This window comes from Glycine max, chromosome 9 (assembly GCF_000004515.6).
Source record: "Glycine max cultivar Williams 82 chromosome 9, Glycine_max_v4.0, whole genome shotgun sequence".
Taxonomy (NCBI): Eukaryota; Viridiplantae; Streptophyta; class Magnoliopsida; order Fabales; family Fabaceae; genus Glycine; species Glycine max.
This window is the reverse complement of record NC_038245.2, coordinates 38,883,283-38,898,714: the sequence shown is the minus strand read 5'-3', so window position 1 is coordinate 38,898,714 and position 15,432 is coordinate 38,883,283. Positions and strand designations below refer to the sequence as shown.

The 15,432-nt window shown below is 32.4% G+C and overlaps 2 protein-coding genes across 2 annotated transcripts; both read right to left on the bottom strand.

Annotated features, from left to right (window-relative positions):
- Nucleotides 1-101: 101 nt before the first annotated feature.
- On the bottom strand, nucleotides 102-3,428 carry LOC100809245 (peroxidase 47). The gene is made up of 4 exons (XM_003534005.5): nucleotides 3,105-3,428; nucleotides 2,012-2,200; nucleotides 1,393-1,555; nucleotides 102-647 (listed from the first exon to the last, which is right to left on the bottom strand). Exons 1-4 carry the CDS (start codon nucleotides 3,357-3,359, stop codon nucleotides 268-270), a joined length of 987 nt encoding a protein of 328 aa, XP_003534053.1. The 5' UTR covers nucleotides 3,360-3,428; the 3' UTR covers nucleotides 102-267.
- Nucleotides 3,429-9,301: 5,873 nt separating this feature from the next.
- On the bottom strand, nucleotides 9,302-14,994 carry LOC100808705 (40S ribosomal protein S3). Its single transcript, NM_001252692.2, has 6 exons — nucleotides 14,881-14,994; nucleotides 14,639-14,786; nucleotides 14,370-14,541; nucleotides 10,009-10,063; nucleotides 9,802-9,933; nucleotides 9,302-9,660 (listed from the first exon to the last, which is right to left on the bottom strand). The coding sequence occupies exons 1-6, from the start codon at nucleotides 14,908-14,910 to the stop codon at nucleotides 9,487-9,489; spliced, it is 711 nt and encodes a 236-aa protein (NP_001239621.1). The 5' UTR covers nucleotides 14,911-14,994; the 3' UTR covers nucleotides 9,302-9,486.
- Nucleotides 14,995-15,432: the final 438 nt, after the last annotated feature.

Sequence of the window (15,432 nt, the reverse complement as noted above, 5' to 3'; positions counted from 1 at the left end):
ATGAATGGATCCTAAATTTAAAGAAACAAACAATCACTATTTTTTAAGGACCAAAAATCACTTTAAAAAAGAATTGTTCTGACAAAAAAATGCATTCTCAATAATAATAATAATATATAAATTTCATGGGAACAATTATGTAGAGTTAGTTAACCAGACATATTATCTATGATTATGACATACACACCATGTGCTTTCATCTAATGGCAAGTGGCAACTTTTAAGAGTTTCCTCCCCCACTCCATACAATCACAAACCCACAATAGTTCAATTTATTTTATGGCAATTTTTCCGTACTTCCCCCTTGAACCCTTCTTTGACGTCGAGCATGCTCATCTTCACCATTGCTTGTTGGAAATCCAAGAAAAACAAGGCTTGGTTCATTGCATAAGCATTCACAATGTTCCTCGTTTGTGGGCTGTTGTACAACGTTTGGTCCGATGTAAGAACCCCGTTGTTTGAGACCAAATCGTTGAAGTATTCGTTGTCAAAATCGTTCCTCGTGGAGTCAAAGGGTTGCTCAGCAGTGTCACCCGCACTGCATGTCTTGGAGAGTGTCTTTGCAAATTCTGAGTCCAAAGTTGGGTCCACTTGGGTCAGTCTGTGCTTGAACGAAGAACACCTTGCCACTCCTAATGTGTGAGCTCCTGCACAATCAAAATCTCTAATTACTACTAAAAATTAATTATCAAATTAGTGATGGAAAATTGCTTTTCTCTTCCTAGCTAATTAAGTTTACTAAAATTTAGTAACAAATTAGTGGATGATTGCATGCGTATCTTGCCAAATCAACGCTTCAGAAGAATCAGAACCTTACCTTCACTAAGGATCCTTCCACAGAGGAAAAATAAATTAAGATGAAAGTTTTAAATTAAAAAAAAGTGTTAAAAGGTGAATTTGACCTTATTTTACGGTCCATTTCTCTTCTTTTCCGCTTTCTTTCTTTATAAACAAGTAAACCCTGAGAGACAGGGAAATAAAGCCACGGATTGCTTAAAATTTGTAGTTTTTTTCTTATTTGGTTAAAGGAGGTCCCAATTCAATTGAACCAAATCATTTCTCTTTATATAAACTCTATTATTTTATGTTTATTAATAATATCAGCAAGTTTGATCCTAAAAAAAACGAGTAGGAAGAATATTCACAATTAATGGGGGATAATTCTAAGTATGAAGTCCTATCAAAGTTAACCTGCAGACTGAATGAATTAATCAATTTCTTTGATTTACTTCTTATATACTACACTACATTCCATCCACACATTTATGATTGTCTTTTTCCTCTGTGCGTCAACCAAACAATTAACCATGTTCTAAAACTTCAATTAGTTAATTCTCTTTAAATTATTCTGACTCATAGTAAAATAGCAAAAACAGAGGCATATTATATTACCTGAGAGAGCCACCATGTCTCTTGCAGAAAACCCACGTTGCCCGAACATCTTGATGAGCTCAGAAGCATTGAAAAAGGGGGCAGGCAGATTGATAGTATCCTCAATTTTGGACCTTGTTCCATCCTTCCTACCTTTTGGTATGTCATATACAGGACCCCCTGCCTGCACATGTCATAGGTACTAAGAAGTTTAGGTAAAGTTAATTGTAATTATTTAACAATTTAATTGGAATACACTCTATAAAGTATTTTACATGGTTATCCAAACATGAATGACTATGAAGGATAAAATTGTTAATTTTTTGTTATTTTTTCACTTCCCTACAGTGAAAAGTCATCAAAGTGAATTTTGTCTCTCCCAACAAAGTATTTTTTTTATACGCACATTTAGGAAATTGAATTATGTTAGTGTGTTTAAAAAACTCAATCATTTATCAACTGTGTTAGACCTTATTGATATGTTAACTTTTGTTATAATTACTATATAAGTTATATGTAAGGTGTTTTCTCTAATTGATTAATTGTGTATGACAGTGTATTGAAATTAAATTCAACTTGGGCCACACAAAAAAATGAGAATAAGGTACAGAACAAGAAATGTGTAGTAGCTTCATCTTACAAAGAAAACTGCATCTCTAGCGGCCATGGCAACAATATCAGCGCATGAAACCACTCCCGGGCATTGATTTTCAAGCTCTTCCTTGATGTCATCGATGACTTCATAGCCTCTCAAGCTCAAATTTGCTGGTGAATCCTTTTCTGCTGTGTTGTCCTTAGTGGAGTCAATCAGAACTGAACCATCACATCCCTAGTAGACAAAAATAAACCCTTTGTATCACCACACATATATGATACTCGTGAAATAATACTTAATTACTTATAAGCTAAGTTAATAATGTGTGCAGTTTATAAGTTTAGAAAATGGATGCAACTTAGTAAGTTTAATTTGCCCTTGAAAGACTGACATGGCATCTTATAAGTTACGTAAATACAACTAATTGACCCGAATAGTTACAAACAAAACGTACATTTTAATCTACATGTGTGCTTATATAAGTATCTTAGCTTTTGTGTGTGTACGTTTACTTCAATCATTTTTCTCTCCACTCCTTTTTCTTTGTCATGAAGCAACTGTATTAACATTTATTAAAACCTAGTATAGAAACACAAGAATGATTTATATTACATCTTTAACATTTGCTCTCACACAATAACCCTTCTAACTTCAAGTATATATAGACACACGAGCCCATCAACTACCCTATGCTAATGAAATTCAATTTTTCATTAGAAAAATGGGCTAGATAAGGATCAACTTAAAGATCACAAAGTCAAAGAGATTCTAGTATTTTGTCATGAATCAACACTTCAAAAGTTAATTTAAAGTACTAAGTGAAGACACAAATGTTTATTTTTACATTACATCTCTAACATTTTTCACCATGCTGTTTCATTCATATCTATTTTAAGTGTGGGGAAATTTATTACATGTTTCAGAACATATTATTTATCTATAGTTCCAACTAATATTCACATAATACATAGTCTGAGTTTTTCAATTTACAAAAAAGAGTAAAGAAAACTTAAATTATGTGTGATATATATAGAGATTGTCTGACATCATGATAGTTCTGGATCATATAATAATTTCTCGTAAGTGTGAGTGAGTGATTGTTTGTGTTAGGGAAAGAAAGAGAAGAGAGAGAATGAACCTCTATGAAACAGTCATGGAAGTGCATTCTAACAAGACCTGCAGCTAGGGTGGGATCATCCTGCAGAGCTCTGTTGACAGTGTTCTTAACAACAGGTTCAACAAAAGGACAACTCAACAAGTAGTAATTCATGTTCAGGCCACTTGCTCCGAAACTGAGACCACTCACTATTATCATTTCCATAACAAAAAACATTGTGAGCAAATTAGCCATGATCACAATCTTCAAACACTTCAAAGGTGGTTTGCACAACATCTTGATGAAACAACAGGCTATATATACAGTACGTGGTGAGAGGATTGAACACTTAGTTTGTAAAGTGGCCCAGCAGGAGAATATAAAGAAAAAGAACCTTTATATAGTTGGAAAAAGCTGGCACACTTAGAAGAATTCGACGGATTTAAGCTCCTATTCATGGCCTAATCTCTTATAATATAAATATATATATTTTTTTAATTCTCGCAAGACTCTGCAAAAAATTATCAAATAAAAATATAAATACTTCAAATATTAAAAAGAAAAGTTCAATACTTCCTTCATTTATTAAAATAGTAGAAAGAACCAACATAATATGGCTCGGTTTAGTCATGAAGTATAAGTATAAAGATTAGATTTTTAATCATGGGAATGGAAATATTAATTATTAATTAAAGATAATTAATATGGCTCGGTTTACTTCAATAATCTCTACACGTTAAAAAAATTAATCTATAATTATTAATTAAAGATACTTTTAATGCACACAAAAAATTATTAGAAAGATGCCCGAGAAAAAGATGTCATTGAAAAATTTAAAAATTCTTTGCTTTAATAAATAGGACATGATAACATCCTTTTTTTTCTTGAAGTCAATGTTACTACTATAAATACATGATACATTACTGTTTATTGGGTTCAAGCTTAATGGGTAAATAGTGTTCACAAAAGAAAAAGTAGGATTAAGTAATTTACGATCTACCATAAAAAAAATAAGTAATTTAGGATCCAGAATTTTGAAGGGAAAAAAACACCTAAGATTCGCGATGAGCAAAAAGTAAAATTAAAACTTTGGATATTGTAATACTGTAAGGATAGCATTACATTCTTTAGTACTATCAAGTTTTAAATTATGGAGAAATAGTAGAAAGAGATAATTCTATTCTTGACGTGCACGCGTAGGCGTAACACTCTTGAAAGTGTTTTTTAATAGTATATGTTTTTGGTACATATGGGAAATGAAAAACCAAAGCAGAAGTTTTTTAACATATGTTTATAAAGAATTCAATATCTATATTTTTATAATATTCAAAATTTTAGTGCTCACACTTTTTTTTTAAAAGGAGTGCTCACAGATATTCAGCGTGACTAATGTAATTATCTTTCTCAAATGAGAAAATGTATTTATATAATTTTTATATGAAAATTTGTACAATAAATTAAAAAAGATAGAAAAAAAGACAAAAATATGAGATAACCCAACTCTTCTCGAGTATTTAATAAAACTTTTTTTTGTCCATCCTAATAAAGTAAATAAACTACTATATTGGATGCATGTTGCTCGCATGTAAGTTGACACTTACGAGGGATTTCACCATTATTTTATTTAATATTTTTTTACAACAGATTTCACCATTAATTTAGGAGCGGAATCTGCAGACGAGAGTCTATAACCTACAATTCTGCAAAAATACTGAAAATCTTTGAAACATGTTGAAACTCAGCAACTCTGGAGGTATTTGAGATCGATACATATATCTTTCATCTTATATATATCTAGATCTTTGTTAAGACTAACACGGGAAAATTAATGCAATTCCTCATATAATTTCAAGAGATTTGAATAAAGTGGGTTTCCTAATAAGAACACATACATTAAATTTATGATAATAACATTTCACACTTTTCTAAACATTTTTCTACGATAATTTTATATCTAGCTTAATGATATTTTATGTTTTACTTTTGAATGAAATACCATAACTTTCTGTTCATTCAAAATAAAATTTATCGTTGTGCATTTATGCTTTGGTAAAAAATTAATACAAATTACTGATCAAAACAATTAATTCAAATTAAGACTCTTATTTAATATAATGGATAGAACCACTCGTGACCTAATTAGCTGAATATTAATATTTTAAAATATTCAAATAAGCTTTCTTTTGGTAGAATACTCGAATAAGTTTGCGTTTTGGCATGGAAGTTACCAACTAAATTGTTCCGGCCTTTGCTTGATTATCTAACATGACAGGTAAGTTTTTGCTGACTCAAAACTCGTAACATTTTATAGGCTTATATAGCTGTTTTGCTCAAAGTTTGTTTATCAAATGAATAATTTTACGCCAGAAAAAAATAATTTAAAGAGTAAATAAAAGAGTATTTTTTTTATATATTTTGTAAGCACAGACATTTAATATTAATTTAAGAAATTGTGAAGATTATTACAACATATCCAATGAGAATACTTATATGAATTGTTTAATTTTAAGCAACGTTGCTTCATTATTTTCCTCACTAGAGCTTATAACATAATCTTGCTTATATAAAAATCATTACTTAACAAATTAATATCATAAATAAAATATTTTTCAAGCATTAATATACTCATTTCAATAATCTTAGCATTTGAGTGAATTTTTATGTAAAGTGTTTAAATTTATATGAAATTCTAAAATTCATAAAATTAAATTATGATAAATAACTCATTTAAACAACCATGTAGTGTAGATGTTCTTAGACTAATATGTTAGTATTAGGGAAAGTGTGCAATTCCAATTAACATTTTACTCTCTTTTTATTTATTTATAGAAATCAAGTTTGAAATAATATTTGTTTCTTTTTATAAAACTCAATTTATAATGTTTCTTACATTAATTATTTTTGATTAAAAATATTTTTTATTAAAAGAAGAAATATAATGTAACCATTAGAAGAAAGATAAGTATTAATGACAATGTTATTTTAAAAAAAATATATAAATTTAAGATAAATTTATTATTATCAATTAAATTAAACACTTTTAATTTTGATAAATTAGATAATTAAATCTGATGTTAACGAGAAGTATAATCTACCTAACCATATCTTAGACCGCCGGCTTATAAATAAATAATCTGGTGAATACGAGCTAGAGTATTAGCATGATCACAAGGTCAATAGAAAAGCCTAGAAATTGAACTTCAACAATTGAAATCAAAATGTTAATTAAGCTTACAAGTAAAGTTTAGTTGCAATATCAACTCATGATTTCTAACGCGATGACTTTGCTAGAATTGGGTCAAATGATCTGAAAACGAAGCAAAGTGGGTTGGTTAATGGTAGTGCAGCTAGATAGCTGGCTGCCATTTATAGCTAGAGAATGAAGAGTGCAAAATTGGAAGTGTAATCTCTTATGCGAAGTGGGGCGAAGCTTAATGGTGCAAAAAAGGTGGCAAGAGTGCAAGAAAGCATGAAATTTCAACACTGATCATGCTCTTCATAGTGCTTTCAACGCGTCTAAGTTACATATGTTGGCTGATGTTCTCTTCATCATATCCATCTCCATGTGTAGTTGCATATCAATTTGCTCTATCATTGGCTGAGTGGTAGGCTGCACCAAGGTGGGTCATATTGTTCAATTGTATAATTTAGTTATTTCATATTATATATATATATATATATATATATATATATATATATATATATATATATATATATATATATATATATATATACTTACCAGTCATAAGAACTTATATTCCTTAATCAAATGATCTAATATTTAAATTTTGATTGATTCTTAAATATAAAATAAATCAGGTTAAAAATAAAATATTCACCTTATATATTTATTGTCTCTTAATAAAGATTAGTCACCATTTCTGACTTAGAATATGGTAAAAAAATATTACATATACATCTTTCATTATTTTAATTTGTCTTAAAATATTTATTAAAAAATTAACAAAATATTTTATTAATATTCATATATTCTATCCTTTTTAATTAAGGTAACTTTCTAAAAAAAACTATTTTATTGTAATAATTTGCATAATCAATGACTTTTATTTATTATGTAATAGATTTGATTATCCCAAGCAAAAGACACGAGACAGTAACTTCTAAAATTATTTTATGTCAGTCACGGTGAAAATTCCTCCACAACTTGTGTCACTGAAGAAAATAAATATGAATTAAAAGAAATAAGAAATAGATTACTCTGACGATGAAAAAATAAATAAATATGAATTAAAATAAATTACATATATAATATTAATAATAATTGTGACACATAAATGTAAATTATATTATTTATTGAAATATTAAAAATTAAATAATTTTTATTAAAATAATTTAAAAATCTTATACATTGTTGTTCAATTTAGTTAAAATTATACTTACAATTTTCATAATTTGTTAAAAAAAATCAAAAAGTTAATTTTAAAAAAATTCTATGTAATTTTCATGAAATCCTTGTTGGATATATCTCACTTTTCAGTTCTAGGTAATTGGAAAGCTCTATGGAATCTATCTTTTCCAAATAAAGTGAAGGTTTTTTTTCTGTGGAGACTCCAATCCAGAGGAGTTCCTTGTCCTTGTAGTTGCTGCTTCTGTGAATCTAACATTGAGAACGATTGGCATTGTTTCATTGGATGTTCTCATGTGATTGATTGTTGGAGAGACACGGGGCTGTGGCATCAGATTCAGGGAGCCATGTCCAGAGCAGAAGGTTTCTCTTATTTTGTGTGTTTAATTTTGGTAGTATTTTCAGACAAGTGGTCATGCTTTTGTGGTCTATCTGGTGGAGGAGAAATGGTAAGATATGGGAAAATGTGGACAGAATCGTTGCTATTATTAAGTTTGCCATGGGTTTTTGTTTGACAGATGATTCTAGTGCTTTTATTTGCACCAAATATGTTCCTGTTTTTGGGCTTGTTAATCCAGCAGAATTAGAAGCCTTAGCTTTGTTTGAGGCTATTAATTAGCTAGCTGATTTGGGTTACAATAGATGGTTCTAAATGCATTATTGAGGGGATTAAAGGAAACTGTATAGAGCATAAAGATTTAATGCGGGCACAGAATATCTTATTTTCCAAACTCAGATAAATTTTATTAGGAGACAAGCTAAGTTGGTTGCTCATCTTTTAATAATGACGGTGAAATTTCATACTAGCCACTAGATTTATCATTACATACCATCTTGAGATCTCTTATTATTATTGAAATGAGTTGAGCTGTTGTGTCATTTACTGTGCATCCACGTGACATGTTTGATTCTCCTTTGCCTTTTCATTTTAAAAATATTTTGAAGATTTTTAAAAAGCTTTGAGAAAATAATTCTATTTGATCATTTTTGCGTCGAAAATTGTTTGAGATGAAAAAATAAAATACTTGCATTAGATATACCAAAATGTTTTTATTTTATTTTTTTCATCTCAAGAAAACAATGTACCAAAAAAAATACTTGCATTAGATTATTTCATTGGATTGAATTCTTACAATCAGATTCATCATTTTTTTAAATAAGATTGAATATCGATTAATTATTGTTTCATCGGTTAACTATATTATGTTTGACTAATTTTCTACAATTTTTCTTTCTTGAGGATTGTAAAGCCCATGTTTATATGCTATGAATGGCAGAAGTTCTTTTTAACACTTGTCAGCAAGGAAGAGTGACTACATACATTTTATGTTAGTTTCGATAATTACCGTAAATCCATTAATTACAACTATCTATTTTCTGTGTTTTCAAGTTTTTGAAAGAGAAATGAAAAATTGACAACGAAAGCATCTAAAATTTGTTTTCACTTTTCTTTTCTTTTAAAAACTATTAAGAGATTAGTTTTTTTAAAATTTATCACTCAAACAAGTTTTCTAATTTTAGAAAACTGAAAACTATTTTTAAAAACTGTAATGAAATAGCCCCTTATACTTTTTAGCCTCAGACAAAGGGTTTGACAAACATTCTGGAAACAATGTCTAACGATGTTTGCCAATTACAACTTGCCAACTCTTTCATAACGCATTAAAAAATCATCGTAAAACACTTGAAAGGTTGTACAAGTATGAAATCAATAAAAATAAATTATTTTAATTTCTTTTTTAACTATAAATAATCAAGTTTTTTTAAAAAAAAATTTACATGCGCGTCCAAAAATTGTTTAACAGCATTAGAACAAGGAAAATAAAACATACCCAAACCAATGACATTATAAACCACTAACACAATTTGAACTGCTCAGCACATGTAGAGTTAAATAATAATAAAAAAAATCAATTGATGCTTAAATACTTTGTACTTAGTAGCAATTTCATAAACTGTCAAGAAACTACCAAAACTTTGAACTAGTCTTTCCCAACAAGGATTGCATACTAGGAACTCAAATACTACCCGTTACTATTCCAAGCAATCAAAAACATTTCAAGCAACGGGAACCACCTCAATATCATTTGCCAACACAGCAGGAGGCCGGTTGTATTCTTCTTCCTCCTTTGGAGTGTGGATCGTGACAAGATCAGGAAGGGGAGTTTTAGGACCCTGTTTCCCTTTAGGATCCCAATCAAGCATGATCTTAACCTTGATACCAAGAACACCCTATAGGACAATGAAGAAAAATCTTTTTGCATTTAGCAACATCAATCCATTAAGAAAAAAAATGAGCCAACAACATGAAAATCCTAGTGCTGAAAGAAAATCAATCAGGTGGCTATGTAGAAAAAAAAAAAAAAAACAAACCTGTCTTAGTAGCACATGTCTCACTGCTGAGTCAATGTAATCCTTGACAGGTTGTCCAGAAGAAATCATGTATCCATCCTTGAATTTCATGGACTTGGCTCTCTGAGCTCTCAGTTTTCCACTAACAATGACCTGCTCAAGTCAAACAACAATTACAACCAAACCATTACATAAAGCAATACAATATTAGGAGTCCATAAAACAAACCTCGCATCCTTTGGCCCCACTTTCCATCACAAATCTTAAAACACCATAGCAAGCCCTGAAATAAATAGTTTAAGATACATAGAGATTATAATTTTGCTACAGGGATGCAGAAGAATTGTATTCACACAAATAGACAAGGAAAATTTAAAAACACCCAGGACATAAAAGCACATTAGTAAAGAAAAATATGGAAACATGTTGCTACAGAAACACAGGCCTAAAATGAGAAGCTACCACATACCACCTCAAGGTACACACTACCATTAAACACCAAGGTACCATCTTACATAAGTATAGCCAAAACTAAAAGAAATCCTCAGTGTATTACAATTAGCCAACAAACAATAAAGAAGCAAAAGAATACAATTTTTGTCTCAGCATATAACAGGTTGCATAGAAGCAGCTATCATGTTGTGAAGGCTTCATATGCAATTTTTTCTTTGATTATGAACAAAGCATTTAACACCATGCAAGGGAGAGTTGGTATTAGGGATTCAATCATTGTATAATCAAGTAGTCCCCAATGTACTTAATGCCTATTAGGATATATCTGTTTTTTATATTTGTTTTTATCTTTTTATTCTGTTACAACAGCAGAATATTTTTTGTTAGTTTGTTATTCTGTTTTTCATGCTTTGCCAGCTGTATTGATAAGGGCAGGGAAGCTATTATAAATGCTCCCTTTTGTACTCAGCTTTGATTAAGCGGTGGAAATATGAAATACACCATTCTGTTTTAACTTTTGTATTCAACTTTCCCTTTAAGATGATATCCAGAGCCATTTGGTCCAGTGATAAACCCTAATTTTTTTTAAGCCCATCTCTTCTTTTCATCTATGGCTACCTCAAATCCTTCCTTTTCTGTGCCTCAATCTTTTCCTAACTTAATTGCTGAGAAACTTGAAACAGCAAATTGAACCTGTCATCAAATCCCACAAGCTTCAACGATTTGTCGTTAATCCTTCAATTCCTCAGCGTTATCTCACTGATGAAGATCGCATTGCGAACAAAGTGAATCCCGCATATGAGGCTTGGGAAGTCCAATACCAAACGCTCCTCACATGGCTTCAATCAACATTGTCGAAGCCCATTCTCTCTCGAGTCATTGGCTCGCTTCACTCGTATCAAGTCTGAGACAAAATTCATGAATACTTTCATATGCAGACGAAGGCATGTGCCCGTCAACTTCGCACTGACCTTCGCTCCACCACCCTTGACAGCAAGACAATGCGTGAGTTCTTATCCCAAATCAAAAACATTGTTGATGAACTCGCAGGTGTCGACAATCCGGTACCTCATGACGAACACGTCGATGCCATTCTTGAAGGCCTAACACAGGATTATGCACTAGTGATCTCTATTATTGAAAGCAAGTTTGAGACTCCTCCGGTCTCTGAAGTTGAGGCTCTCCTTCTTGCACATGAATCTCGAGCCAACAGATTTCGTAAACACTCATTTGCCCCCTCTGTCAATTACTCTCAAGGGTATGTGTTTTCTAACTCAAATGATTCTAGCACTCGCAATAACTCTAGTGGTGGATATGGCCGCGATGGTGGAGGCCGTGACAACAACAGTGGTCGTCGTGGTGGCGGTCATGGAAGGGGCCGTGGAGGACGCTTTGCGAACTTCCAATGCCAAATTTGCTTGAAATATGGTCACACTGCTAACATTTGTTTTTACAGGGCTGATTCAAATTATCACCCTCATGAGTCGCTTGTGCTCTATGATCCCCATACTCTACAACCTGTGCAAATTAATCCTTCGCAGCCCACCAACAAAACTTCCAACACTTGGGTGAATCCCAATTTGCCACAAACTTGATTTCAGATCACAAGAATGTGTGTTTCTAGGGTATTCCTCTTCCCACAAAGGCTATAAATGTTTGTTTGCTTCAGGCAAAATTTACATTTCCAAAGATGTCATTTTTAATGAAATGCGATTTCCATTTTATGATATTTTCAACCAAAGTCCCCCTCAGGATATCTCTTTTTCTAAATATTTTACACTTAATCCTGACTTGTCTCCACCTTGTCATAACTCCCATTTGACCTCTCTTACTCCTACATATCAGCCTTCTAATTCCTCTCCCAGCTCTGCTGCTGTTCCTTCAGAGCAACCTATTTTGTCCTCAAATAACAGTCTCCATAATACTGAAACCAGTCCTACATCAGTGTCACAGCCTGAATCTGATTCCTCTTCCCCTCAGGAATCCTTTGAACCTGTTCCTAGAACTACCAATGTTCATCCTATGCAAACTAGGTCCAAATCAGGGATACATAATCCTCAAATTCATCATTCATTATTCTTGGCTCATAATGAACCGAAAGGTGTTAAACAAGCTCTTGCTGATCCAAATTGGCTTTCTGCCATGCAATTTGAATATGCTGCCCTACTAAAAAATCACACCTGGGATTTAGTTCCCTTGCCCTCTAATAGAAAGGCAGTAGGGTGTAAATGGGTTTTCCGGATCAAAGAAAATGCAGATGGGTCCATCAACAAGTACAAAGCTCGGTTAGTGGCCAAGGGCTTTCACCAAGTTCATGGTTTTGACTTTCATGAGACATTTTCTCCTGTTGTTAAACCTATCACTATTAGGCTTATAATTACTCTTGCCCTTACTAATAATTGGGAGTTGTTTCAGTTGGATGTGAATAATGTCTTCCTCAATGGTCTTTTAGAAGAAACAGTTTACATGGTGCAACCTCCAGGATTTGAAGTTGAAGACAAATCCCTTGTTTGTAAGCTTAACAAGGCCCTTTATGGGCTAAAACAAGCACCAAGGCAGTGGTTTGATCGACTGAAAATTACATTGATTCAGTTTGGGTTTCAAGCTAGCAAGTGTGATCCATCTTTGTTCATGTATAAGCATCAAGCTCACACTATTTTTCTTCTAGTATATGTGGATGATATTATCCTCACTGGCAGCTCATCTTCTCTCATCCAACAGATTACAACTCAACTTAATTCTACATTCTCTCTCAAACAGTTAGGTCAATTAGACTATTTCTTAGGTATTGAGATCAAATATCTACCTGATAGGTCTCTTCTCATGACTCAAAGCAAGTACGTTAGAGACCTCCTGCATAGGACTCACATGGCTGAAGCTCATTCTATTCCTTCTCCTATGGCCTCTTCTTGAAAACTATCCAAAACTGGTGGTGATTTATTTCAGGATCCTACTCTTTACAGATCTATAGTAGGTGCTTTACAATATGTTACTCTAACAAGACCAGAAATTGCCTTTGCTGTTAATAAAGTTTGCCAATTCATGACAAATCCCTTAAGACACTCATTGGGGGACAGTCAAGAGAATCCTAAGGTATCTTAAGGGCACCATCTCCCATGGTCTTCTCATGAAACCTGCTGCTGTTGGGAAACCTTTATCCATTACAGCCATGTGTGATGCTGATTGGGCTTCTGATGTTGATGACAGAAGATCAACCTCTGGCTCTGCCATTTTCTTAGGTCCTAATTTGATCTCTTGGTGGTCAAGAAAACAACAAGTTACAGCTCGATCAAGTACTGAAGCTGAATATCGCAGTATAGCTCAAACCTCAGCTGAGTTAACTTGGGTTCAGGCTCTGTTACAGGAACTCCAGGTTCCCTTCTCTACTCCTATGCTGCTATGTGACAATCAGAGTGCAGTAGCTATTGCTCACAATCCTGTTTTTCACAGTAAAACTAAGCATATGGAGATTGATGTCTTCTTTGTGAGAGAAAAGGTCTTGTCCAAACAGCTTCTCATTTATCATATTCCAGCCTTGGATCAATGGGCTGATATACTAACCAAGCCTCTTTCCTCAGCTAGATTTGAGTTTTTAAGAGGCAAACTCAATGTGCAGCATTTCTCTAGCAACTCTCCACCTTGAGTTTGAGGGGGGGTATTAGGATATATCTGTTTTTGATATTTGTTTTTATCTTTTCATTCTGTTACAACAGCAGAAATTTTTTTGTTAGTTTGTTATTCTGTTTTTCATCCTTTGCCAGTTGTATTGATAAGGGCAGGGCAGCTATTATAAATGCTCCCTTTTGTACTCGGCTTTGATTAAGCGGTGGAAATATGAAATACACCATTCTGTTTTAACTTTTGTATTCAGCTTTCCCTTTAAGAATGCCCGGTTAACATCTAGGACTAGGTATACAACTATGAACAACAATAGTAAAATTACCAGTAAATAAATTGTTAAACCAAATCAAATAATATAAACAGGTGATCTTGCTTTTACATTAATCCACCATGATGAAACATAAACATTAAAACAAGTAATCAACAAATTCGTAATAACTAAACCTAAAATCCTTGCCTAATGATAAATCACATCACAAACTAGAAGAATGCATTAGCAGAGTAACATGTTATACCTGCGAACAGCGAGGCCACCGAGAAGCTTGTAGCGAAGCGACTCGGCCTGAGCAATGGCACAGAGGCCTCTGTTGTTGACCTTCTCAGCATAAAGCTCGACACTGTTCTCGGGAAATTTGAACCTCTTCTGCACCACTGAGGTAAGTTCCCTAATTCTCCTTCCCTTCTCACCTATATATACAATCAAAACAACACAATTCATGGAACTAATTTATGAATGAAAATTCGATCCCACAAATTTAACGGAAGGTTACAGAAACAAACGCACCGAGAACGGCTTGGGTTCTGGTGGCTCTGATGATAATCTCGGTGCGCATCGGCGTAACCCTAACCTCCACGCCGGAGTAACCGTCCTCCGCCAACTCACGTGTCAGAACCTCGTTCAGTTCGGCGAAGAACACTCCATCCGCCACAAACTGCACATTAATAACACTATTCAATTTACAGTTTCACTTTCAAACACAATAGAAAAAATAAAATAAAAATTCATAGATTCATTGTACCACTGACCTTTCTCTTCTTGCTCATTTGAGTTGCCATGTTTGCCAATGGAAGAAGAGAACACGATCTGGTTCTGATCTAAACAAAGCAGTGACTGCAAACCCTAATTTTCTTGAGAAGTAGGGCGTTCGGAAGAGATAAAGAATGTATATATAGGTAGAGGACGCAGTTGATCCAACGGTTCAGATTACTTTAATTTTCTTTTGTGTAGTGTAGATTCCAGGTTTTCTTAAATAATAATAATAATAATAATAATAATAATAATAATAATAATAATAATAATAATAATAATAATAATAATAATAATAATAATAATAATAATAATAATAATAACAATAACAATTAAATTTTTCTTTTTACACATCAATTTATCTTATTAGAGAAAAATGGTTTTTATTTGTATTAAAAAAATAATAATCCTCGAAAAATTTAGTGCTGTCGTAACACTAAAATTAGTAGAATTATTGTAAAATGTTATACTAAATTGAAAATAATTACATGTATAAAGATCATAAACATATTTTTTAAAAATTTATATATGAAATTAATGTTTTTTTATTT